This window comes from Hypanus sabinus, chromosome 8 (genome assembly GCF_030144855.1).
Source record: "Hypanus sabinus isolate sHypSab1 chromosome 8, sHypSab1.hap1, whole genome shotgun sequence".
NCBI lineage: Eukaryota > Metazoa > Chordata > Chondrichthyes > Myliobatiformes > Dasyatidae > Hypanus > Hypanus sabinus.
The window spans coordinates 27,251,513-27,278,156 of NC_082713.1; the positions used below are offsets into that span (position 1 = coordinate 27,251,513).

The window sequence follows — 26,644 nt, forward strand, 5'->3', positions numbered from 1 at the left end:
TGGGGAGGGTGGGAGGGAGAGGGGGACCGAACATTTCAAGTTGATGATTTGCTGAGTATTTCCAGCATTTTGTGTTTTCTTATTTTTAATCCAAGTTGCAGTAACATTTTGCACTGTAAAAATTTTACAGAATCAACATTCAACGTCTTAATCTTTTACTTAGATGCTCACATAAAGTGGACTGTGTAAAAATTAATTTTAAGAGTTGGAAGCACTGACCTGGTTATTAAAATACAATGGGCATCAAGTCATTGCTTTGTTGTAAATGTTATATTTAGCCAAGTTCACAGTGTAAGCTAAAGCTGACATAATATACATAATGAAATGTGATATTAAGTCAACTTATTAAAATATTTCAAAAATCACACTTCACAAGTTCAATCGTATGCAAATCAGCCCTTTGAAACCTGAATCTTGGAATAATTCCATTTAAGGCACTTCATTCAACAGAAATTACTCGTTTTTTTTAAAAGCTGCAGATTAATTTTGATAATTTTCTATTTTACCCCAATAATACCCAAAATCTTATTAGTAAATAACTATTTTAATATTTTTTTTGTTGGCCATCAAAAACCTAAGGCACCACAGGCTCTCTTTGGTTAAAGTCTTCTTCTGAGAGACCTCAAATTGAATTGTATTAGGGAGGTATTCTGGAACACAACTAACTTCTAAATTTGATGTTTAGTTTTAACTTCTCACACTACGGTGTGGTGCTGTGCTGTTCTTTCAGCTTTTATCTGTTTCTCCAGGATTAACTTATAAGAAAGCTAAAAAGGCAAAAATAAAAAGTGTAAGGTTTTAAATTAAATTACATGAACATCATTCCAGAAATATCATGCAAATAGGTAGTTTAGCAGCACAATATAACTAATTTAAGGCAAGAAACATTCAAAATATCTTAAAGATATGCCAAAATGCAACTATAAAAGCAGAAGAAACTTTAGGGAGTACTTTTTAATTTGCTCACTGTTTGCAGGTGTGATAAGACTCTGAAAATTTTTATGGACTTCCAAATTTCCTAAAAGATCCCTCATTTCTCATCTTAAACCCTCGCTCTCATTTCCTTTAGAGCAGTAACAATCTGACCCAGCAGTAAGGAAGTTCCAGCCAAAGATTTGGTAGTAAATTGATGTTTTAAAAACTGATCAAAATTCTCACCCTGCTTCACTCACCCTAGATCCCATGTGATTTAACCTTTCACAAAACCAATTTTATATCCAACTGGCTAGCTCATCCTAGATCCCATGTAACTTCATCTTTTGGATCAGCCTGCCATGTAGGACCTGGTCAGAGGCTTTACTAAACCCATATAGACAACATCTACAGCCACACTGTTGTCAATTCTCTTGGGCACCTCTTCAACAAACTCAAACATATTCATGACATAATTATTTCCCACATACAAAGTGATGTTGACCACCCTTAATCAATCCTTTCCAAATACTAGTAGATCATCTCAGATTCCTTCCAACAACATTTAACACATTCTTCCCAGCCCAAGGGGTAAGGATTGAAAAGGAAGAAATCTATTAAAAATGAAATGCAAAAGCTTGTAACTAAATGGTGAAGGATAGCATAATATTTCTTGCGACTGGCTTTAATAATATGAACATTTCTAACAGCCCCATATATGGTCAATGCAATAATCTCTTCACTAAATTACATCTGCAAAATAAACCACTGACCGATAAGGAAAACTGCCTATGGAAATGAATTAGTCAGAACTCCCTTTTACAATGATCGTAGTACATTACAAATTACAATGGCATTACAAAACAAACACATTTTTCATTTTATATTTAGTGGCCAATAACTAAAAAACATTTTAAGTTGTATACATCAACATCTTACCTGTAGGGATATCCATGATATTTCGCTCTGAAAATGGACAACATCAAACTGAAGAAAAACACAACCAGTCCTAGTCCTGCCATACACAAAACTGCAAGGTAAAGAATAAAATAAATCTGAATTTCTGGTTCAATACATCTTCCTATTCAGTTCCTTTCTTAAGGCCAATCAACGAACTACTTCAACCAAAATATCACTCATTTTCCAATGAAACTTTCACAAGCACAATGCAGGCTCAAAATCACCACAGCTTTTGTCGTGCATATTTTACAGGAATCACACACAAATGAAATGTGGGATTTTAGATGTTGAGCAGAACAACCGGCTGCCTTTTAACAATAATAATCAGGTGAAACTTGATGAGCAAATGGAGCATGCCATTTCTTTCAATGTGCCCTGACACAGTCTTCTTTGGCATAGACCACTCCCAGCTGATGAGCAAAGCCTGGTGTAGGATTCCTGAGGACGTAAGTGACCATTCCACCCTCTAAGCTTGCAGACCTGCAATGAATTGTTGTGCTCCCAGAGGTACAATCAAAGCTGATACTAAAAATTAGATATATTTAAATTAATTGAAATAAGGATGATCACTTATGTTCTGTAGACAAAATATTCTTTCAATTTACATAGGCAATTTTCCCAGCCTAACTGCTGCTAAAATTCCACATTGCTCTGATGGAATCCTGTTAAGAGAACTGGAACAGTGTGTGTGCTGGAAGTTAGTTGAATCCAAGGCTACACTTTAGCCTGTGCTCCAGATTCCTGAGATCTGTCGAGTCAAATAGGTAAAGGCAACAGATCTAAGCAATTCTTCTCTTTCAGTGAAGATCAGGGACAATATTATTATACAAGTTTTGGTTAATATATTCATGCATTAACACTCTGCAATATTGCCAGCTTTTAAGAGAAATAGACAACAATGACTAAATCAGATAGTTGCATTTTTTTCGCAACAGCATGGCTATGATGAAAATTTTAACAATAGATCTCTTCCCAGTCAAAATGTCTGCTTCCTCCTCATAAAATGTAGTAACATGCCGCAAAGCAAATTTAATCACATTATGAATCCAATACAATATAGACAACCGCAAACACTACAGACTCAAATAAATGCTCATTTTACTATTATCTGTGAAGGAAAAGCCAACAAAGGAAATGTTGCAGCTTAAAATGGAACATACCCATGAGCTTATCATATGTTTTGATGGACTTCCTGTATTTTATATTAAATTTGACAAAATAAAGGATGACGTTTTCATGCAAAAAAAGTCACAAGAAACCTTCAGTATTACAATTATCTGCAGGTTCACATTAACAATAAATGTACTGGGCATTCAACAACTTAGATTATGACATACTTTGTATTTGCAGTAAAAATGCAAAATGGATGCAAAAGTCACTACCACTCAAAACTCAGCTGGTGTCAAGGTCTTGAAGAATGGTTAGAATAGCACTGTACATTTGAATGGTTGCAAATTAGTAAAATTGCTCAGCTAGTTTTTAATGACAGTATATATTTCGATAGCTTGCTCAAACTCAAAAAAAGTTTATGTGGTTTAAAGTGTTGGTAAAATAAATTAATCCTCATCAAAATAATTATCCTCAATAAAGCAGTAACTGATCACACAGCAGGATGTTGTACTTACTTCTTCGTTTGCCTATATCCATATCAGATGTGGCTGCTTCATGAAGTAGTACCATTCCTAATGTTATAGCGGCATCTGTATTGTTGGTTAAGTATAACATCCTTAAAATTGCATGGGTGAATTTACTGATAAAGACAAGTTCTGTACAACTGTCATTCAAAACCTCAAGTACTAAATTGCCATTAGTTAACTAAAGACAAGGTGAGATGACTGAAAAATACATTTGCAGGTACTATGGGTCCATACAGTTAACATGATGACAAAGTCATAATCGTGAAAAACAGAAGTTGATGTATTGATAGTAATAATTTTCTGAAGGGATACAATGAAACTAAACTGTTTTTAAGATAGATCTTCACAGAATCTGTCATAATGCCACTGAATAGCAGTGGACTGATAAGGGAGCAAAGTTAAAGACAGCAGTAATTATTCATAAGCTAGCTGATTTGATAGTGGTACAGAGACAGACACGTACTGTATATGTAGAGTTTATTCAAAAGGTAAAAGAACAGTTGGAAACTGGCAGGCTTTTAAAAGGGTCCAGAGGCAGCATGTGAGAGACAGAGAGTGAGGAAGAGCAAGAGAGAAAAAAAACACCTGACTTTAAGGAAAAAGGAAGTGTACTTCACATTTAGGCAGCTGGGTTCCCTTAAAGACCATCACCCTGATGTTTGGAGCTCCAGGAGATGGCTGAGATTTTTAATATTTATTTCTATTCAGTATTTAGTAAGGAGAAAATCATGGAATGAGGGTCATAAGGAGCGAGGTCTTGTATCATATGCATATTATGAAGAAGCACACCAAGATAGGCAAATCCATAGGGCCTGACCAAGTGCACTTCTGGGTCTTATGGGAGGCCAGTGAAGAAACTGTGGAGGATACTGCAGAGATGTTTGCTTCATCATTAGCCAATGGCAGAGTTCCAGAAAATTACAAGGTGGCTAACTTTATTCCATTGTTTAAGATGACAAGGCTGGGAAACTACAGTCCAGTGAAGCTGACTTCACAGGTATGGAAGTTATTGGAGAGAAATCTGAGGGACAAGATCTATCATCACTTGGATAGTTAAGGACTATCAGGAATAGTCAGTATAGTTTTATGCGTGCATGATTTTTTGGAGTTTTTCTGAAGAAGTAACAAAGGGGATTGATGAAAATAGCTATTGGCTATATGGACTTTAGTAAAGCCTTTCATAAGCTCCCACATAGGCTAATCTGGAAAGTTAGGTCGTATAGGATTCAGGGGGAATGAGCAAGATGAATTCAGATTTGGATGGATGATATGATGCAGAGGATGATGGTTGAAGGTTGATTCTCCCACTGGAAGCCTGTGAGTAGTGTGTTGCCCTAGGGGTCAGTGTTGGGACCTGTTACTCATTATTTATATCAATACTGTGAAAATGAATGTACGTGGCACAATTAGCAAGTTTGTTGGTCATACTAAATTATGGGGTCTCTTTGATAATGAAGCAGGTTACAATTACGAAAAGAAATCTTGATCAGAAATGAGATGACATATGGGAAAAAAAATTTGAGGTAATGCAGTTTGGGCAATCAAACCAGGGTAGGACAGCAAATACAGTGGAACAAAGGGGCCCAGGATTACAAGTACATAATTTGCTGAAGGCAGATGTGCAAGCAGACAGAGATTGCCTAGAATTTCGCGCTTCCCAACCAACCTACGTTTTATATTAACAGTAGTATCTACGCTTCAAATACATCTTGCTACAAACATGGGTAATAATGCAACCAGAAGTGCAAATGAAGGTTACATTTTAAGAATCATTTCCTATTCCCAGAAAAACACTTCAGTATTTATAAAAGAGTTAGAGTCAAGGTCAAAGGATACTTAACAAAATAACGATGTGTGTTTCAGCTACAAATTGTGCTTGACTGCTTCCATGAATGTAACTCTGAAAACGGCAAAGTTAACAAAAATAAAAAGTTCATAAAGATTTCAATTTCAAGCAGTTTATAACTTTACAATGTTGACAAAAAACTGTACAGTGCATCTGGTCCAAAATTTATCATTAGCATGAAAGCATTTATGTAGCAATACTTATACTTGAAACCTACCAGAACTTGTACTAATACCAGAAATAATACAATAATAGCCATCATTTGAACCCCCACCCCTGAACTTAAGTCCCATTGTTATACGTTGTTTAAAAAGACGCATCAACCTTGAGCACCACCTAGTGGTGAGCCACATCAATCTCAAATTTTAAACCTCATTACATTTTTTTTCTAGTTTTAATTTCTCTGGTTTTCAGAGGAGATAAAAATAAAAATGTTATTATGTGTCATGATTTTCCCTATTTTTCAATATAGGGAATTGAACGTATTATGTAACTTCTGTCATCAATGACACTTTGAATGACAGTATCAAAAATTAGTTGGCTTGACAAAAAATAATAAAAATATACAAATCATGAAAATGAAGAATTGAAAGTTGTAATCACCCAACACAAGCAATAGGTATAAAATAATATACTTTGAAAATTAAGGTAGATTGAATGACTTACCACTTGACCATTATGAGGGTTCTTATGTGCATATGGCGGACCTCGGATGTGATTCCACATCTGACCAGAAGTCATTGCAAGTACAAAACACTGCAAGTGAAAACACATCAATAACTGAACATGCCAAATTTTGATACATCACATTTTGCCACTGAAACTCTCAGATCAAAACAAATTCGTCCCCAAACTTACTCCAAGCTGAAGCTGACAATGCAGAGTGGGGGGGGGGGGGGGGGGGGAGAAGGGGGATTGCATTTGTGAGCCAAATTGAACAAAGCATTTCCTTAACCAGTGTGATGTCATAAACAGACTAAAAGAAAATTCAGACAATAATTTTAGCACAGAGAAATGAAGGAAAATAAGTTTGACTGAACTTGTTTGTAGCAACATATTAAATGAAAGCTATATCCTTTATGCTTTCTCTAAAAAGTTGAATCCCTGATGGAATGAAGTGCCAGTATAATTTTTATTGCCCCAGGATTGATTGGCACTCTTTCATAGGAAGCAAATATTTTTAGATACTTAACATTTATGGTAGATGGAGAAACTAGTGATCCTATCAAAAACCAGATTAAAACACAATCTTAATGCCAATGTTGAATATATTACATCCCTCAATTTTATTCTTAAAGCATACCATTTCCAATGAGCTATTTTCAGCCATGCATTTTTAACAAAATTGAAGTTGTATTATCTAGTTGTTCACAGTCAACCATAGGGATAGCATTAAAATAAGTTGTTTCACCTACCAAAGCAACAAAGGCCCAGCCATTTTTATTATAGAGAAAGTCAAGGTTATTCCGCCTTAGATATACGAGTCCACCAATTATAGCGAGTAAAAATCCCAGCATTAAGGGACCAGCATAGTTAGGTGGCCTTATCACACGAATCTGTTGCAAATAAAATATAATTCTTATTTTGCTATGATATCACAACTAATATAAAACAAAATAAAGTACGCCTTTTATACATATCAATGTGTCAAAGCACACCCCAGAATAAACCTGACACGAAAAACAAAAGATATGAAATTTATAACTTGTATATGATACTATTAACATTAAACATCATATTTGTTCTCAAATGTACATAATGGATTCTCTAATTTAGCACAGAGTCATCTAAATGTGTATACTAATATACTTCAAAACAGTGACCCTGGTTATTTCATAAATATTTATGAAGCCTTATGATGTGAAAATTAACTGTGAGTACATTTTAAAAACAGTTCAAATATAAAATGTATGTGATTGTGTTAAGTATTATACAAAACCCAAGCTCTCTTCTGACATTGAATTGCAGGAACTCTCAAAGACTTTAATTCATATTTCATTTACACTTCTGATCTTGTTGAGTATGCTATTGATCTATTCAAAGTGTTCTCAGATGCATACATAGCATAGTATGTGCTGATCTACCCAACATCTGCTGAAACAATGCCTTCAAATACTAATTTCCCTAGTAGAGAATTTTTCACTAAGTGTTTGCTAAGGAGCACCACAAGTCTCATGGGCACAAGAACTAATTCGTAACCAAATGCCAGATTGCAGTTTTGCCTTCATCACACATTCCTACTTAGTATGATAAAGATGGGCAATGGATGCCTGGAACTGTCACAGTGTGGAACAAAAGTGCTCCCTCATTGTTATAACATAGAAGTTCCAGAATATTGATCTGGTGATAGTAAAATAACTAAAAAAGCACTTGAGGCAAGTGATCATGTGAACGTTGCAGTAAGTGCATACCTGCTGACTCCTCATCCTTCTGCATAATGGATGTCATAAATTTGGCAGCAGCATTCAAAGACTTACTTATTGTAGTGCTGCAATGCATCCTGCTGACATTTGCTGAGAATGACTACCCAAGCACAGTAAGGGTGTGGCACTTTATGTAAGTTCAAGTCATTACTTTCGGGAATTAAGAAAAATATAATCATAGATGTATAAAATACTCCAAATATTTTTTCATTTTCACATTAATTTCCTTTCCCAAAACATCAACTCAGTCAAATGTCAGTCATTCAATGCAAGAATTTAATTGAAGCACTACAAGACAACTAAGGTTTCAGTACAGAGGACATGTCTTCATTTGATATCTGCAAATACTCCTCCATTTTAACTCAAACAAGAATTGTTTACTGTCTGAAGGATCATCTACTCATTGAACTGGAGAAGGCCTCCTTAGTTTTTCAATGCAGATCAGAAACAGCTTCTGAAGACAAGCTACTAATTTAATGGGGGGGGGGGGGAAGGAAGCACATTATAAACTCTGGAAAAAGCATTGTAGGTATTCAGCTGAAAGAGATGCAAGGAATAATCTTGTTCTGCAGACTTTGAAGGTACAACATTTCCAATATTTTACATTTTCTTTGGTTAAGAGAGAATTGGGGGAATAAACTAACATATACTTACATTTATTTCTGTCCGATCAGCAATCCACCGTGCAATCTGTTCAGCTGCAAATCCTCGAACTTGAAGTTCATAAGTGTCTGCTCGCTTTGGTTTCCCTTTAGCTGGAAAATGCATGAATGTTGGAGCAGAATTCATATTGAGCTAAACAAGAAAAAAAAGTTACAAATAGTTAAGCTTCTTAATTTTAATACTTCAAAACTACATTTGCTGATCAGAAGTTCTTTGGGGCCTGCAGCCTTCCAATACTTGACTTAGGTAGCCATTCTTATCTATGGCAGCAAACATTTTATGAGGAATTTACGATACAGGAAACAGAAAAGGGCTTTCCGACGAGTTTTCTACATTTAATGTTTATCTGTCATGGACTAGTGAGACTCAGTATGTTAAAATCAGGAATGTCAGCTGAATAAAGGCAGAAATAATGATCAAACCATTCCATTGTAACATCTCAACATTTTCTTGAGGGCTTCTAGAATACAAGTTACATTGTCATAAAGATGGTGGGCTCTCAACCATCTCCTTGTTATGCTCTGTACTGACAAAGAAGGAAAAAAAGATGCTCAATTATCAAGATCAATACAACATAATCATTTCTTAATGCTGAACTGTCTGCACATGAAAAACTTTGAAATCTTATGTAAAACAAAGTAAAGAATTCTGCTTCATCTTAAGAAATTAAAAGGCTCAAAATAGAAAAAAGTATAGATGCCAGACAGCTGAAATAAAACATGTTAAAAATACAAACACTAAAATTCAAGTACATGGCCATTTGACAGAATTAATAAAACAAAGGAATCAACACATTTTAAATTGCAGGGAGGGGGTGGAATAAACATTGGAACTGCCTTTTCATGAACATGAGAAAGTCTGCAGGTGCTGGAAATCTTTTTTTTTAAATTTTCTTTACTTGATTTTTCAAATGATTACAGAAGGAAAGAAAAAAAAAGGAAAGAATGCCTGGATATCGGAAGATCCCCACATGCTCCATGGAGTTCATAAGAGCTTTAGTATATATATTTCTTTCTTTCCCCAAATAACCAGTAATTTTATCTTCGGAGCACCTATATATTTAGTCCTATCTTTTGTAAATAAGGGTGCCAAATTTTCAGAAATATTTCATATTTACCTCTTAAATTATACGTAATTTTTTCAAGGGGAATACAGCTAAAGATTTCGTTCTTCCAACGATCTATACTTAAGTATGAATCTGATTTCCAACTAACTGCAATAGCCTTTTTGGCTACTGCCAATGCAATTTTTATGAATTCTTTCTGATTCAATTTGGGTTTCTGTTTTATCCCTTCAATATCGCCTAGTAAAAATTAATATTGGGTTATGTGGAAGTTGTGTTCCAATAATTTGTTCCAGTAAAACTCTTAAATTTGTCCAAAAACGTTGAATTTTAAAACAAGATCAAGTAGAATGTAAAAAAGTACCAATTTCTTGATTTCATCGGAAGCATTGATCAGATAAATTTGGGTTTAATTTATTTATTTTTTGTGGTGTAATATATAATTGATGTAAAAAATTATATTGCACTAATCTTAACCGGACATTTGTTGTATTTGTCATACTGTCAAGACGTAGTCTTGACCAACTTGTTTCTTCAATTTTAATATTCAAGTCAGTTTCCCATTTTTGTCTTGACTTATGAATTCCTTGTTTAATTGCCTGCTTTTGAATCAAACTATACATACAAGAAATAATTTTTTTAAATTTTTCCTTTTTGAATTAAAGTTTCTATTTCATTAGGTTTCGACAATAACATTGTTTGACCAAGTTTATCTCTTAAATAAGCCCTTAATTGGAAATAACAAAAAAGTGTTGTTTGATATTTTGTATTTATTCTTTAATTGATCAAATGACATAATATACCTCCTTCAAAACAGTCTCCTATATATCTAATCCCTTTTTGAAACCAGTTGTATGGAAGTTGGTTATCCATTGTAAAAGGAATGTTTTTAAATTAAAGGTCTCTTTGTTAATAAAGATTTCCTTATCTCATCATCATTTATCTTATTCCATAAATCAATCAAATGTTTTAATATAGGAGATTCTTTCTTTTCCTGTATCCATTTAGATTCCCACCTATATATAATATCTTCTGGTATATTTTCTCCTATTTTATCTAGTTCTATTCTAATCCATGCTGGCTTATCTTCATCAAAAAAGATGCAATAAGTCTAAATTGATTTGCTTTATAATAATTCTTAAAGTTTGGAAGTTGTAACCTTCCTAGATCAAATTTCCATGTCAACTTTTCCAACAATATTCTTGACATCTTACCTTTCCAAAGGAACTTCCTCACACATTTATTTAACTCTTGAAAAAACTTCTGGGGTAGTTGTATTGATAGTGTTTGGAATAAATATTGTAATCTAGGAAATATATTAATTTTTACAGCATTTACTCTGCCTACTAATGTTATTGGTAACATCATCCATTTATCAAGATCTTCTTGAATTTTTTTCCAATAATGGTAAATAATTTAATTTATATAAATTCTTTAAATCATTATCAACTCTTATACCTAAATATTTTATACCATTTATCGGCCATCTAAATTGAGTTATTAATCGACATTGACTATAATCTCCTTTAGTAAGAGGTAGAATTTCACTTTTATCCCAACTTATTTTGTAGCCTGATATTTTCCCATATTCTTCCAATCTAGAAGATAATTTACGTAGCGAATACAACGGGTTTGTTAAATAATGCAGAACATCGTCAGCAAATAAGTTAATCTTGCTAACTTGTTATCTCCTGGTTAACTTTGAAACCCTTAATACCTGGGTCCATTCTAATTAATTCAGCTAATGGTTCTATCACCAACACAAATAAAGCAGGTGATAATGGACAACCTTGTCTAGTTGACCTTGTTAACTGAAATGATGTTGAAATTTGGCCATTTGTCACCACTTTAGCTTTGGGGTTAGTATTTAAGGTTTTAATCCATTTTATAAACGATACTCCTAATCCATATTTTTCCAATACCTTAAATAAAAAATCCCATTCCAATCTATCAAATGCTTTTTCTGCATCTAAAGCAACTGCCACACTTATTTCCTCCCTCTTTTGTGCCAAATGAATTATGCTAAGTAACCGAGTTACATTATCTGCCGATTGTCTATTTTTGATAAATCCTGTTTGATCCATATGTATTAATTTTGGTAAGTATTTAGATAATCTACTAGATAAAATTTTTGCTATTATTTTTATAATTGGTGTTTAACAAAGAAATAGGTCTATATGATGTTGGCTTTAAAAGATCTCTTATCTTTTTTTGGCAATACTATTAAAATAGCTGTAGAAAAAGATTCTGGAAGTTTATGCGTTCTTTCCGCTTGGTGTATTAACTCCATAAAAGGAGGAATTAGTAAATCTTTAAACTTTTTATAAAATTCGGGCGGAAAACCACCTTCTCCTGGGGATTTATTACTCTGAAGTGATCCTAGAGTTTCTTTGACCTCTTTTAATGTAAAGGGCAAATCTAATCCCTTCTGTTCTTCCAAATCCAATTTTGGAAGTTATTTGTGATAACAACCTTTCTACCTCAACATTATCATTTTGTGATTCTGATTGATACAGCTCCGAATAAAAATTCTTATAAGTTTCATTAATTTCTAAAGGTTTATAAGTAATTTTATTTACACTTGTTCCAATTGCATTTATCGTTTTGGAAGTCTGGTCTGTTTTTAACTGCCAAACAAGAATCTTGGGTGATCTTTCACCTTGTTCGTAATATCTGTTTAGTTCTCATAATTGCTTTTTCTGTTCGATATCATGTCACGTGATGACGTAGGATCGAGACGTGGAAATCCAGCTCTCCCATAAAAAAATCAGTAAATTAATGTTTAAGTAAGAAAAGTTAGTAAATACTTTCTAAAAGTTACTTATAAACTACTCAGGATTGTTCCAAAATATGTCTCATAAGCAGAAGCAGAAGAAAACTACTACCTTGAAGACAGTACAAGTTGGAAAAGAATCGGGGCCCGCTGCCATGAAAGGGCCGTGGGCTCAAGTGCATTTTACCTCCGGCGATACAGAACAGGAAGTTGCGGCAACATCAACCGTCTCCAAAGAAAAAGAGCAACAAGAATTGTGCATGCGTGAAGGAAGGGGCATGCATAAACACGGGCAACCTGAACTACAAATCCCAGCTACAATCGGAACTGGAAGTGAAAGTAAATCTGAGGTAGATTCAGATTCTCTGGATAAATCAGACGAAGATGAAGGTGTTGGAAATCTAAAGCAACACACACACAAAATGCTGGAGGAACTCAGCAGGCCAGGCAGCATCTACAGAAATAAATAAAGTCAACATTTCAAGCCAAGACATTTCTTCAGGAACGTCTTTTGTCAAAGAGAAACTGAATCAGTTCAGTTCAGTTTCAGTTTACTGTCATTGAGAAACTACAAATGCAATGCAGTTAAAAAAATGAGACAACGTTCCTCCAGAATGATATCGCAAAAGCACATGACAAAACAGACTACACCAGAAAATCCACATAACATTTGGCAATCCCCAATCCAGAGTCCGGAGAGGTTGCTGTGTATTAATATTGCGCTACTATCTTAGCGCATTCCCCAGAAAGGAGCTCCAAATCCACCAGACAAAACAAGACCAAAAACTAAAGCTACAAGATCTGCACGAAACCACATAGTCACAACATATAGTTACAACAGTGCAAACAATAGCATAATTGATAAAAAAAACAGACTATGGGCACAGTAAAAATAGTCCAAAGATGTTAAAAGACTATAAGTTCAAAAGAAACCACCACACAGTTTCCACAAGTCCTCAGGGTCCCGATAGACTTGTCATCCCACGCAGGCGGCAGAAGGGAATACCCCCACTATGGACTTCCATGGCGCCACTGGACTCAGCCTCACAGACGCAGCACACAATGAAAGCTCCGTCAAATCCAGCCTCGCAGACATAGCACACAGTGCAAAGCGCCCCGAACGCAGCGGACTCCGATTAGGATTGCGCACAGCACCCCGCTAATAAATAACAGATATCAGCTCCGGAGTGGCCGCTGCAAGCTGCATCGCGCTGCCATCTTGGAATCTCAAACTACAAAATATACTACATATGGTGTTAGTGCTGTTTGACAGTGATGAAGGTTTGTGAACTGCTGATTAACTGTCCAGATGAAAGATAAGATACACAGCAATGACTGAAAGCAGGAGAGAAAGGATAAAAAAAATCAGTACTGGAACTACACAGAAAAATATTCCGGATAAGCAAAACACTAAAGATACTACAAATCCAATACAGTATAGGACAGAATGCTGTAAACATTAGATAGGCCAGGTAGTATCTGTGGAGAAAGATTTACTATATTAAGTTTACAAGTTTACATTAAGCTTTCATCAGAACTGGCCTCTACTGATACAGCTGGAAAGACTGCTTATAGTCCATTTTGCCAAGTCAAATAGAGTCAGTGTCATAAAAAAGCACAGCACAGAAGCAGTCTGTGATGAACTATTTAAACTGCCTACTCCCATAGACGACCAGAGCCCTCCATACCCCTCCGTGTACCTATCCAAACTCCCCTTAAACATTGAAATCTCGTTTGCATGCACCACTTATGTTGGCAGCTTGTTCTACACTCACACGCCTCAGTGAAGACACTTCACTTAATATTCCCCTTAAACTTTTCACCTTTCACCCTTAACCCATGACCTCTAGTTGTAGTCCCGACCAAAATCAGTGGAAAAAGCCTGCTTGCATTTACCCTATCTTACCCAAATACTTTTGTACACCTCTATCAAATCTCCCCTCATTATTTTATATTCCAAGGAATAAAATCTTTCCTTATTACTCAGTTCCTCCAGTCCCAGCAACATCCTTGTAAATTTTCTCAGCATTCCCAAATTTATTTAGAGCTTTCCTATAGGTAGGTGCACACAATAGTCCTAATTAGGCCTCACCAACATCTTCTACAACTTCAATACAACATACCAACTCCTGTACTCAATACTTTGATTTATGAAGGTCAATGTGCCAAAAGCTTTCTTTATGACCATCTCTACCTGTGAAATAATGTTCCTTCAGCTTATTTTCTACATTCTTGGAACAGGTTGAATTGACAGTGGAATGCAGAAGTGGCAGGCAACATATGCAGGGTCATATCTGAAGACTGAATGAAGATGTTCCAGAAAGCAATGATCCATTTGGGTTCTCAAAAAAAAGAGAAGTCACGTTGTGTGCACTGAATGTAGTATATTGGCACTGGAAGTACAAGTGGCCAATTTGGAGATTTTATCCAGACCATGCACCCGCTATCACATCCTTAAAAATCCAACAGCTCTGGCCTGTTACCTACTGGAGATTTTTCATCATCAGCTGCCAAAGTGACATTTCATTCCATGTATTCCAATCCAACTCTGAACTTGCAAAACTATTCAGCAAAGATCAACCTCAACATTGTTATCAAACCTGCTGAGGAAGGCAGTGTACTGTTTGGTGACATGAGTGCTATCTTGTGGAGAAGATCATTCGTCTCTCGTAGGGACTCCTATAGTCAAAGAGCTAATTTCCTTGAGAGATATTCCCCCAACTGGCTCATTTTCAGTCCCCCAATCACACACAGCCTGCTTCTAACTCCCCCTCACGATCCACATGCAGGATTGTCCATCATTTCAGCCAATTCTTGTCTCAAGAACTAAAAACCTGATTTATTTCTGCCCTGACACTATTCCTTCCACTTGTTCAGTCTCTCCACATATGCATCTCTAAAACCCTGGGGCCATTTTATCAGTCACCAGTTGCCTGATCACAAGTGGCTTATTTTCACTGTAGATATCAAATCTTATCTCTCTACCCTGTAGCAGGATAACCCCAGGGTTCTTCGGTCCTCCTTTTGCATAATTCTCCTTGCTTTGCTGAACTTGTTCTCACACTGAATTCTTCTAAGGTGTTCACTGTTTTGTGTTTACCACGGATGTTGCTTGACATCTTGAGTGTTTCTAGTATTTTCTGTTTTCAATTCCACATCAGACAAGGTCACTCATTTGTTCCAAATCAGAATGTGTAGCTCTGAAAACCCAAGATTCACTCGCCTGTTTGTTGGATATGTAGAACAATCCTAATTTCAGTCAAACTCACTCCTTTTCCATTAAAAAGGCTACTATATTAGAGTTGCTTCTATGCTTGTCCAAAACTCAAAAGTTACATCATGCTTTCACTATCACATGGTCCATCTGTTTGTCAATTTCCTGCTGTTATTTTCATGAATCCCCCTTCTCCTATTTGCTTTCCAAGATGCCCCCCCCCCCCCATTTTAGTGAAAGGTCACGGACAGAACTGAAAGATTGACTTTATATCTCTATCAACAGATGGCATGTAACTTATGACTATCTGACATTTTCCATTTAAACACAAGGCCTCTCAGTTAAAAAGAAAAGATATTTTAAAACAAAGTGTTGATGCTTATGATGAGGACAATATATTTCAACATACATTTTAAGTATCTTAATAAAGTTGGTCTCCACAAGCTACTATGCTGACTCCAAGGAAATTAATGACACTTATTTCAAATACGACTGAAAATAATTGAATAATAAAATTGAAACTGACCTGGTGAAATACATCAGATCCTTCATCAAAATCCACCAAAGCAAAGAAAAGTTTATTTGCAAAAGAACTTGAATAACGCCAGGAGTTGGCCAGGATTTGATATTCTTCATCCACCTGCCTTTCAAGAATTAAAATAGAACTGATAAATTTTATGTTCAAAATAATTATTAATAGATATAGCTCATTGAAGTACATTTGTGATATGATTTGAAAAAAACATAGTCACATACTTGCAAACAGTGCACTGGCGCTGTGGCTGCAAAGCAGTGAACATCACCACAATAGAGTAATTCCGTGGTGGAGCCTTCACAAATCGACGGAACTTATCACCATTCATCCGGATTACAGCTCGTCTGTTTGCCCATTCCATCAACTGTCCAACTTTTTCAGACAGAATTGTCTATCAAGTCAAGAAAAAAAGATACTGGACAATTAATTTGGTGTCAAAACTGTTCATTTAATTAATAACATGCAAATCTTCAAACAACTAAATAGTGTACAAGGAATGGATGTTTTAGTTGTATGGACTGGTATCTCTTCCCCTAAAGACCAAATACCATAACTCGGTAATATTATTCATCAGGACACCATCAGTGGCTCTAAATTCTATAAGTGACACAAAACATGGTTTGAAATACACTTCAAAGACAAACTAAAAATGTGATCATTGACACTAAAGTAATTTTTCAAACATTCACAAACTTATTATATTCTGTAATTTGCTCAGTTAATAACTCAGAAAGGCATGTCAAATCAGTTCCTTCATTTGCCTTTAAGTTTTTAATCTAGTTTTATAAAATAAACACAATCATTATCACAAGTTTGAATGACCCGTTTACCATCAATTACAAGTCCCACATTCTGCTGGCAAGTCTCTGGTTTACAAACACCTAATCTTTCTGTTGGGCAATTCAAAATAAAGATCTTCAAAATTATATTTCCTATTGTTATCAGAATACAGTCCAACTATATTGGTCTAGGTAAACTAGACTCACTTTATATCATGCATACCTCTGCTGCAAATGGTGGATGAAATCAGAGCTTCAAGTGCATGAAAAACCTTTCCAGTATTTGAGCCATGCAGCAAATACTGCTGGTAAGATGTTTTTCATTATCAGGTAGACAGTGCAAATTATGCAATTTGTTCAGAACTGCAAATTCTGAGCAGTTCTGAGGCATTTACTAACTTGAATATATGTGTACTCCAAATGCATCATGCATTTTAACATTCCAAAAAAAGTCATTTGGCTAAACCTAACTTGTTTGCATTATCAGCTCCACAAGAAAACTTTCCAGAAATCTTACCTTTCTTGTACAACTGGTAGCCCACTAGATGTGCTGAGCCTTTGAATGTCCTATGCAAGTTTAAGTTACTGTTACACCTAAAGCCTGTGATTTAAAGTTCTTGCAGCTAATTAAGTCAGCAGTTATTAAATCTTGCATTTCATCTCTGCAATGCCTTTATGAGACAACTTTTCCTAATCAGGGATATTTTTCTTCATCTTTTCATGTCTTCCTCAGCTGAAGACAATCAAGCAAGCTTGTATTTGTACCAGCAACTTTCCCAATCTCTCTCTGTGATACTACACTTCATCTCCAACATGTTTTGTATGAAAACAGAATTATTTTACTGAACAAGCAGAAAACTGTACAACCTTTTATCTTCACCCTTGAACAGAATCATCCCAACTTAAGCTACATGGTAAGGAATAGGAGAGCAGTCCCGAGAGACAGCATTCTTGAGGGATCATCTGTCGAAAAGAAGGGGAGGATCACTCTACTGAGGATACAGTCAGCGAGAATTTGAGGAGCAGTTGTGCAGAGAAACCACACATAGTCTTAAGAATAGGGCTGTACTAGTGTGAGATTTTACTTCTGTGATATTGACTGGGCCACCCAGAACATTAAGGGCCTGGATGGGATGGAATTACGTACATGTGTCTCGTGTCCATGACTCTACATACAGAGGGCCCTAATCAGTTGGGTGCAATTCTGGACAACCTCTTAGGAAAAGAGGAAGGGTAGGTAACTGAAGTGGCAGTCAGGATTAGTTTTAAATATAGTGATGGAAAGACTTAAGCCACATCCAAAGGTCAGGAGCTAGTTTTGAGGAAATCAGTCATCAAGATGAACCTTTTTGAAGAGAAAGGATCCATGCAAGTGTGTGGATGTCAGCCAGTGAGAACAGCGAGAAGAGTTTAATAGCAAGAGAGTTTAAAAGGACATGGTTATTTCTTTGGTGGTTTGATCAGGGCACGACTGCACAAGCGCATGGCCAGTGAGAAGAGTTTAAAAGCAGACAGCTTTATAGAGCGTGCATTCGAGAAGCAGGCAATGACAGAGTAGGAGGGCTTTGGCGATAATGGGTTGAGGTGAGGTAGTTTGCCTGTGTAGAATACAGACAGGAAGAATGTGTGTGAGGCCGGTGTTCTGTGCTCAGTGTCAGATGTGGGAAGTCCAGGAGACTCCCAACCTCCCGAATGGCCACATCTGTACCAGGTGTGTCGAGCTGGTACAGCCTTAGGGACTGGGTTAGGGAACTGGAGATGCAATTCGATGACCTTCGTCTGGTCAGGGAGAGTGAGGAGGTGATAGATCGGAGCTAAAGGAAGAGTCACACCAGGGCCTTGGGAGAGACAGATAAGTGGGTAACTGTCAGGAGAGAGAAGGGCAGGAGTCAGGCTAGAGAGAACCCCTGTGGCTGTACCCCTTGACAATAAGTACTCCTGCTTGAGTACTGATGGGGGGGGTGGGGGACAGCCTACCTGGGGGAAGCAACAGTGGCTGTGCCTCTGGCACAGAGTCTAGCCCTGTGGCTCAGAAGGGTAGGGAAAGGAAGAGGATGGCAGCAGTGATAGGGGACTCTATAGTTAGGGGGTCAGGCAGGTGACTCTGGATGCAGGAAAGAAACACGGATGGCAGTTTGCCTCACAGGTGCCAGAGTCCGGGATGTTTCAGATCACGTCCAAGATATCCTTAAGTGGGAAGAACAGCCAGAGGTCATGGTACATATTGGTAACAACAACATAGGCAGGAAAAGAGTCCGGGATGTTTCAGATCACGTCCAAGATATCCTGAAGTGGGAAGAACAGCCAGAGGTCATGGTACATATTGGTAACAACAACATAGGCAGAAAAAGGGAAGAGGTCCTGAAAGCAGACTACAGGGAGTTGGGAAGGAAGTTAAGAAGCAGGACCACCAAGGTAGTAATCTCAGGATTACTGCCTGTGCCACGTGATAGTGAGTATAGGAATAGAGTGAGGTAGAGGATAAATGCGTGGCTGAGGGATTGGAGCAGAGGGCAGGGATTAAGATTTCTGGATCACTGGGACATCTTTGGGGTAGACGTGACCTGCACAAAAAGGACGGGTTGCATTTAAATCCCAGGAGGACCACTATCCTGGCAGGAAGGTTTGCTGACGCTATTGGGGAGAGTTTCAACTAGGATTGCTGGGGGGTGGGAACCAAACTAATGAGATGGAGGAAGAGGTAGTCGGCTCACAAATGAGAGAAAGCTTGGAGACAGAGCAAGAGGGAGGATAGACAGGTGATAGAGAGACGCCCTCAGACCGATGGGTTGAGATGTATCTATTTTAATGCAAGGAGTATTATTAACAAAGGGGATGAGCTTAGAGCATGGATCAGTACTTGGAGCTATGTAGCCGATTCAGAGACTTGGATGGTGCGGGGCAGGAATGGTTACTTCAAGTGCCAGGCTTTAGATGTTTCAGAAAGGACAGGAAGGGAGGCAAAAGAAGTGGGGGCATGGCACAATTGATCACAGATAGTGTCACGGCTGCAGAAATGGAGGAAGCCACAGAGGGATTGTCTACGGAGTCTCTGTGGGCGGAAGTTAGGAACAGGAAGGGGTTAATATCTCTACTGGGTGCTTTTTATAGACCACCCAATAGCAACAGGGACAGCAAGGAGCAGATAGGGAGACAGATCCTGGAAAGGTGCAATATTAATAGGGTTGTTGTGATAGGTGATTTTAACTTTCCAAATATTGACTGGCATCTCCTTTACAGCAAGGGGTTTAGATGGGGTGGAGTTTGTTAGGTGTGTTCAGGAAGGTTTCCTGACACAATATGTAGATAAGCCTACAAGATGTGAAGCTGTACTAGATCTGGTATTGGGAAATGAACCTGGTCAGGTGTCAGATCTCTCAATGGGAGAGCATTTTGGAGATAGTGATCACAATTCTATCTCCTTTACCATAGAATTGGAGAGGGATAGGAACAGATAAGTTAGGAAAGCATTTAATTGAAATTGGAGGCCATCAGGCAGGAACTTGGAAGCATAAATTAGGAACAAATCTTCTCAGGAAAATGTATGGAACAAATGTTGCAAATATTCAGGGGATATTTGCATGGAGTTCTGCACAGAGACGCTCCAGTGAGATGGTAAGGTACAGGAACCGTGGTGTACAAAGGCTGTTGTAAACCTAGTCAAGAAGAAAAGAAGAGCTTATGAAAGGTTCAAAAAGATAGGTAATGATAGAGATCTAGAAAATTATAAGGCTAGCAGGTAGGAGCTTAAGAAAGAAATTAGGAGAGCCAGAAGGGGCCATGAGAAGGCCTTGGCGGACAGGATTAAGGAAAACCCCAAGGCATTCTACAAATATGTGAAATGCAAGAGGGTAAGACATGAGAGAATCAAGTGTGACAGTGGAAAAGTGTGTATGGAACTGGAGGAGATAGCAGAGATACTTAATGAGTACTTTGTTTCAGTATTCACTACAGAAAAGGATCTTGGCAATTGTAGGGATGAGGTACAGCAAACTGTAAAGCTTGAGCATGTAGATATTAAGAGGATGTGCCAGAGCTTTTGGAAAGCATCAAGTTGGATAAGTCACTGGAACTGGAAGAGATGTACCCCAGGCTACTGTGGGAGACAAGGGAGGAGATTGCTGAGCCTCTGACGATGATCTTTGCATCATCAATGAAGACAGGAGAGGTTCCAGAGGATTGGAGGGTTGCAGATGTTGTTCCATTATTCGAGAAAGGGAGTAGAGATAGTCCAGGAAGTTATAGACCAGTGAACCTTACTTCAGTGGTTGGTAAGTTGATGAAGATCCTGAGAGGCAGGATTTATGAACAGTTGGAGAGACATAATATAATTAGGAATAGTCAGCATGGCTCTGTCAAAGGCAGGTCATGCCTTACGAGCCTGATTGAATTTTTTGAGGATGTGACTAAACACATTGATGAAGGAAGATCAGTAGAGGTAGTATATATGGATTTCAGCATGGCATTTGACAAGGTACCCCATGCAAGGCTTATTGAGAAAGTAAGGAGGCATGGCATCCAGTGGTTGCAGACAGGTCAATTCTGCATGGAGGTCGGTGACCAGTGTTGTGCCTCAGGAATCTGTTCTGGGACCACTACTCTTCGTGATTTTTATAAATTACCTGGATGAGGAAGTGGAGGGATGGGTTAGTAAATTTGCTGATGACACCAAGGTTGGGGGTGTTGTGGATAGAGTGGAAGGCTGCCAGAGGTGACAATGGGACATTGATAGAATGCAAAATTGGACTGAGAAGTGGCAGATGGAGTTCAATCCAGATAAGTGTGAAGTGGTTCATTTTGGTAGGTCAAATATGATGGCAGAATATAATATTAATGGTAGGACTCTTGGCAGTGTGGAGGATCAGCGGGATCTCGAGATCCGAGTCCATAGGACACCAAAAGCTGCAGCGCAGATTGACTCTGAGGTTAAGAAAGCATTGGCCTTCATCAATCGTGGGATTGAGTTGAGGAGCCGAGAGGTAATGTTGCAGCTATATAGGACCCTGGTCAGACCCCACTTGGAATACTGTGCTCAGTTCTGGTCACCTCACTACTGGAAGGATGTGGAAACAGTAGAAAGTGTGCAGAGGAGATTTATAAGGATGTTGCCTGGATTGGGGAGCATGCCTTATGAGAGTAGGTTGAGTGAACTCCATGGAGCAACAGAGGATGAGAGGTGAACTGATAGAGGTATATGAGAGGCATTGATCACGTGGATAGTCAGAGGCTTTTTTCCCAGGGCTGAAATGGCTAGCATGAGAGGGCACAGTTTTAAGTTGCTTGGAAGTAGGTACAGAGGAGTTGTCAGGGGTAAGTTTTTTAAAGTTGAGAATGGTGAGTGCTGCTGGCGACAGTGGTGGAGGCAGATACGATCCTGGATAGGTAGATGGAGCTCAGAAAAATAGAAGGCTATGGGTAACCCTAGGTAATTTCTAAGATAAGGACATGCTCGGCACAGGTTTATGGGCCAAAGGGCATTGTGCTGTAGGCTTTCTATGTTTCTATGAATAAATGGCAAGTGGGAGGCTTTTAAGAGTGGGATATCAAGAGTACAGTGGCAGCATATTCCTGTAAACCTAGCAAGGTTAGAGAACCCCAACTGATGAGCAACCTTGAGACTTTAGTCAAGAAAAAGGATGCACACATTGAGTTTAGGAGGTCAGGAATAAGTGAATCACCTGATGGCTATTGAAAGATCAAGAATACACGAGAGAAATCAGGCAGGCAAAGAGAGGGCATGAGATGGACCTAGCAGGTAAAAGAAAATCAAGAGATTCTACAGCTATATTAAAAGTAAAAGATTGAATACAGAGAGAGTCTCTCCATAACATATCAGCAGGCCATCTATGTTTTAAGCCATAGAACATGTGTGTGACTTTTAATGAACATTTCTCCTCAGTGTTTGCTTGAGAGATAACGAGAAGCAAAGATGTTCTGGAGAACATTCATATTACCAGTGAGGAGGTATACATAGTTTTACATTACATTAAGTTCAATACCCTCCCCACCACCAGTGGTGAATATACAGAACAGGCTACCAGAGAAAATGGTTGATGCACATGCAACAGTTTTATTCAAGCACTTGGATTGGTACATGGAGGAGGAAGGCTTTGAGGGATATGGGCCAAATACAGAAAATTGGGACTAACTGGGTGGGGACTGCTGTCAGCATGAATGAGTTGGTTGCAATTCTATGATGTTACTAGCAAGTGAACAATGCTGCATATTCAGAAATCGTTCCAAGTCACCAAGGATTCCTTTGACACCACTAACAAAATAGGAATCTTGCCAACTAACCTACCAATAATCAAGATCTTTGATGAAACTAATGAAAGTGTGAATTGCTGTTCATGTCTTGGATCCCCCAAAGACATTGATAATGCAATTTATCAATGCCTCCTGCATGCAGCTTTGACCAACAGAGGAGAATTTTTGATGGCCAAGGCCCCAAACCGAACAAACCAAACACTGATTCCCACAATTCTGGACACTCTGGAGACAGGATCTACATAAGGTACTGCCAGACATTGAACTATCATTGATCCATCTTCGAAAACAAATTATTAATTCATGCGGCAGGATAGGTAAACTAGCATCACCATCTCCTTCCAGCCTAGCATCCCAGTGCAAGGCTATAAACAGCCACAGGTATTTCTGATATGCACACACAGTATCTGCATACTCTCACATGGTATGAGATTAACAAGATAAACACCTGAAGAACATTTTCAAAAAAGATCATTCAGTAAGTCTCTACAGCTGCCACATGCAGAGGCTGTACACGATAAAAAAAAATACACACATTTCAAACAAGGCATATACACTTCTCACTAAACATCACCCACACCCCAGCCATGACAGGGCTTGAAAATTATTCATTCAATTCAAAGGATTCTTCATCCAACTCATGACTAACGAATTGTAACAGTAGTAAGACATTGCTAGCTCTGAGGGACTGCTTAAGAAGATCACAACCCAAACACAACTAAGGTGAAGGTGTAATTGTCACCTCTCACAGTTAGTTTCACTTATACCATAGCAGAAAAGAAAACTTTTCTTGAATTGTAAGTATTTAGAGAATTAAACTAGTCTGTCAATTCACTCAGCACATTAGCTTGAACATATGTTCAGTTTTATCAAGATAACAAAGATTGATTAATCTACTGTCTTTACTTGTTTCTATCGTTGGTTTATGTCTAACTTTTACGACTCAATACATCTCTGCATAAACTGCTCTCGAATAGTCCCAGAATTTCATTGGTGTTTAAGTTTGAATATTTATCCAAGGCAGAGTCCTACAGATAGCAAACATAAACCGTGACAGGGAATTGATGTCAGTGATCTTTCAAAATAACCGGAAAGCCAGCTAAAGGTTAAGGAACAAGGCACTCCTCCATTTTTATTGCTGCGCGCTTCCTCGACAGCTTTTATTGATGAGTCCGGAAAGGGGAGAGCTGCTGGAGCAGTGGTCTGACTGGAACGGCGAAGTGCAGCGTACACCCCGGCGTTAGCTCACTCGGCCCCTTTTGCCTTCCGCCATTTCACCGGTGCCGCCCCTTCCGGTTGCCTACTCGCTTCCCCGTCCACTTCCTTCAATAAATGAGTGAAGCCACCCCCCTTTCCAAACCTCTTTCTTCTTCTGTCCGTCGGACGGAATCCCACAGGAAAGAAACAGCACAAGAAGCGCCACCGAGAACCGGCCGCCTCCCATCCCGCTCTCCGCTCGGCCACGCGATAGACCGCCAGCCAGCGCCGTGACGTCAGACTGCGCCGGAACCGTCTGCTCGGCATCTTGCGATTGGTTGAGTGGGTGAGCGCTCGGGCGCTGGATCACCTCGTTTAGACGTTTCTGATTGGCTCCCTTCCGTTGCTCTCAAATGTTGAGGTTGCTGTGGTTACAATAGAGCAAGTTGGCTGCACTGCTGGTCAAATAGTTATAGGTTGAAAGGCGTAAAGAAAAAGAAAGCTTAATTTTAGGAACGACTAAACACAAGATTAAAAACACGAGAAATTCTGCAGATGCTGGAAATCCAAAGCAACACACAAAAACTGGAGAGACAGCATCTGTGGAAATGAACAGTTCGGACTGTGGCCTTTGGGTCTGAAAAGGAGGGGATGATGCTGGAATAAAAAGGGGTCGGGGGGAGAGGAAAGGAGGTGTTAGAAGGTGATAGGTGAAGCCAGCTGGATAGGAAAGAAAAAGGGCTGGAGAAGAGAGTGGACCATAGGGGAAATGGATGGGCTATGCTGATAGGCAGGTCAGATGAGATAAGAAACAAAGAGGGGAGGGTGAGTGATTTTTTTTCCAAAAGGAGAAATTGGTATTCATGCCATTAGGTTGGAGGCTACCAGACAGAATACAAGTTGTTACTCCTTCACCTTGAGGGTGGTCTCATCATGGCACAAGAGGAGGCCATGCACTGACATGTCGGAATGGGAATTGGAATTAAAATTCCAGGCCACCCTGAAGTTCTGCTTTTGGCTGATGGAGTGGAGTTGCTCGGTGAAATGGAACCCCAATTTGCAACAGGTCTCACCAATGTAGAGGTGGCCATATGGGAAGCACTGGATACAATAGATGACCCCCAGCAAACTTACAGGTGAAGTGTTGCCTCACCTGGAAGTACTGTTTGGGTCTCCAAATGGAAGTGAGGGAGGAAGTAAAGGGGCAGCTGTAGTGCTTTGACCACTTGCTGGGATAAGTGCTGGGAGGGAGACTAGTGGGGAGGGACAAACATACAAGGGAATCATAGAGGGAACGATCCCTGTGCAAAATAGAGAGTGGGAGGTAAAGATACGTACGGTGGTCAGATGTTGGAGATGTTGGTCCTTTGGAGATGTTGGAAGTTGCTGAGGATGATGTGTTAGATGTGGAGGCTTATGGGATGGTAGGTAAGGGCAAGAGGAACTCTATCACTGTTAAGGCAGCAAGAAGATGGGATGAGTGCAGATTTTTGGGAAATGGAAGAGCTGTGGATGAGGACAGCATCATTGGTGAAGGAGGACATCTCTAATGTCCTGGAAAGGAAAACAGCATCCTTGGAACAGATGCTGCAGAGGCGAAGGAACTGAAAAAAAAGGGAAAAGCAATTTTACAGGAGAAGAGGTATAGTCAAGATAACCATGGAAACCAGTAGGTTTGTAAAAGATGTTGGTCGATAGTTTGTCTCCAGAGATGGAAACATAGTGATAGAGAAGGGGAAGGAGGCGGCAGATGTTATTTGACCTGCTGAGGTCCTCCAGTGTTTTGTGTGTTGCTTAGAAACTTGACGTGCTGATATGCTAGAAAAAGGGGGAGACTAGGAAGTGACCAGATGCTCCTGTCAGAGGAGAGAGTTTCTCCCTGTGTTTTATTGAAATATATTACATGTTCTAACAGGTAGAAGAAAGGAAATTACAGGCTAGTTAGCCTGACTTCAGTGGTTGGCAAGATGTCAGAGTCTGGATGAGGTTTCGGGGTACTTGGAGGACACACATGGACCAAAGTCAGTAGTTGTTTTCTGGATTTCCAGAAGGCTTTTAACAAGGTGCCACAAATAAGGCTGCTTAACAAGATAAGAGCCCATGGTATTACAGGAAAGATAACAGCATGGGCAGAAGATTGGCTAACCGGCAGGAAACAAAGTGTGGGAATAAAGGGCTCTTGTTCTGGTTGGTTGCAAATGTGATCGAATCAAGGCGGTGAAGTCCGGCTTATCCAAGCAGCAGAACGCATTGTTCAGACAGAGATTTAAGTGCTGGGCCAGATTGAAAAGGTCAGGGTGGCGAGGAGTGAGCCGGTTCAGATCACTGCTCGAAGCAGCAGAATCATATTCGGATGTAGAGTTAAGCACCGGGCC

General features: G+C 38.7%; 1 protein-coding gene across 1 annotated transcript; it reads right to left on the bottom strand.

Annotated features, from left to right (window-relative positions):
* LOC132397994 (magnesium transporter protein 1-like) lies at nt 1–24,575 on the bottom strand. The gene is made up of 10 exons (XM_059976860.1): nt 24,433–24,575; nt 16,248–16,417; nt 16,018–16,135; nt 8,433–8,573; nt 6,771–6,911; nt 6,022–6,111; nt 5,346–5,409; nt 3,498–3,572; nt 1,852–1,942; nt 1–767 (listed from the first exon to the last, which is right to left on the bottom strand). Exons 1-10 carry the CDS (start codon nt 24,514–24,516, stop codon nt 752–754), a joined length of 990 nt encoding a protein of 329 aa, XP_059832843.1. The 5' UTR covers nt 24,517–24,575; the 3' UTR covers nt 1–751.
* Between the last annotated feature and the right edge of the window lie 2,069 nt (nt 24,576–26,644).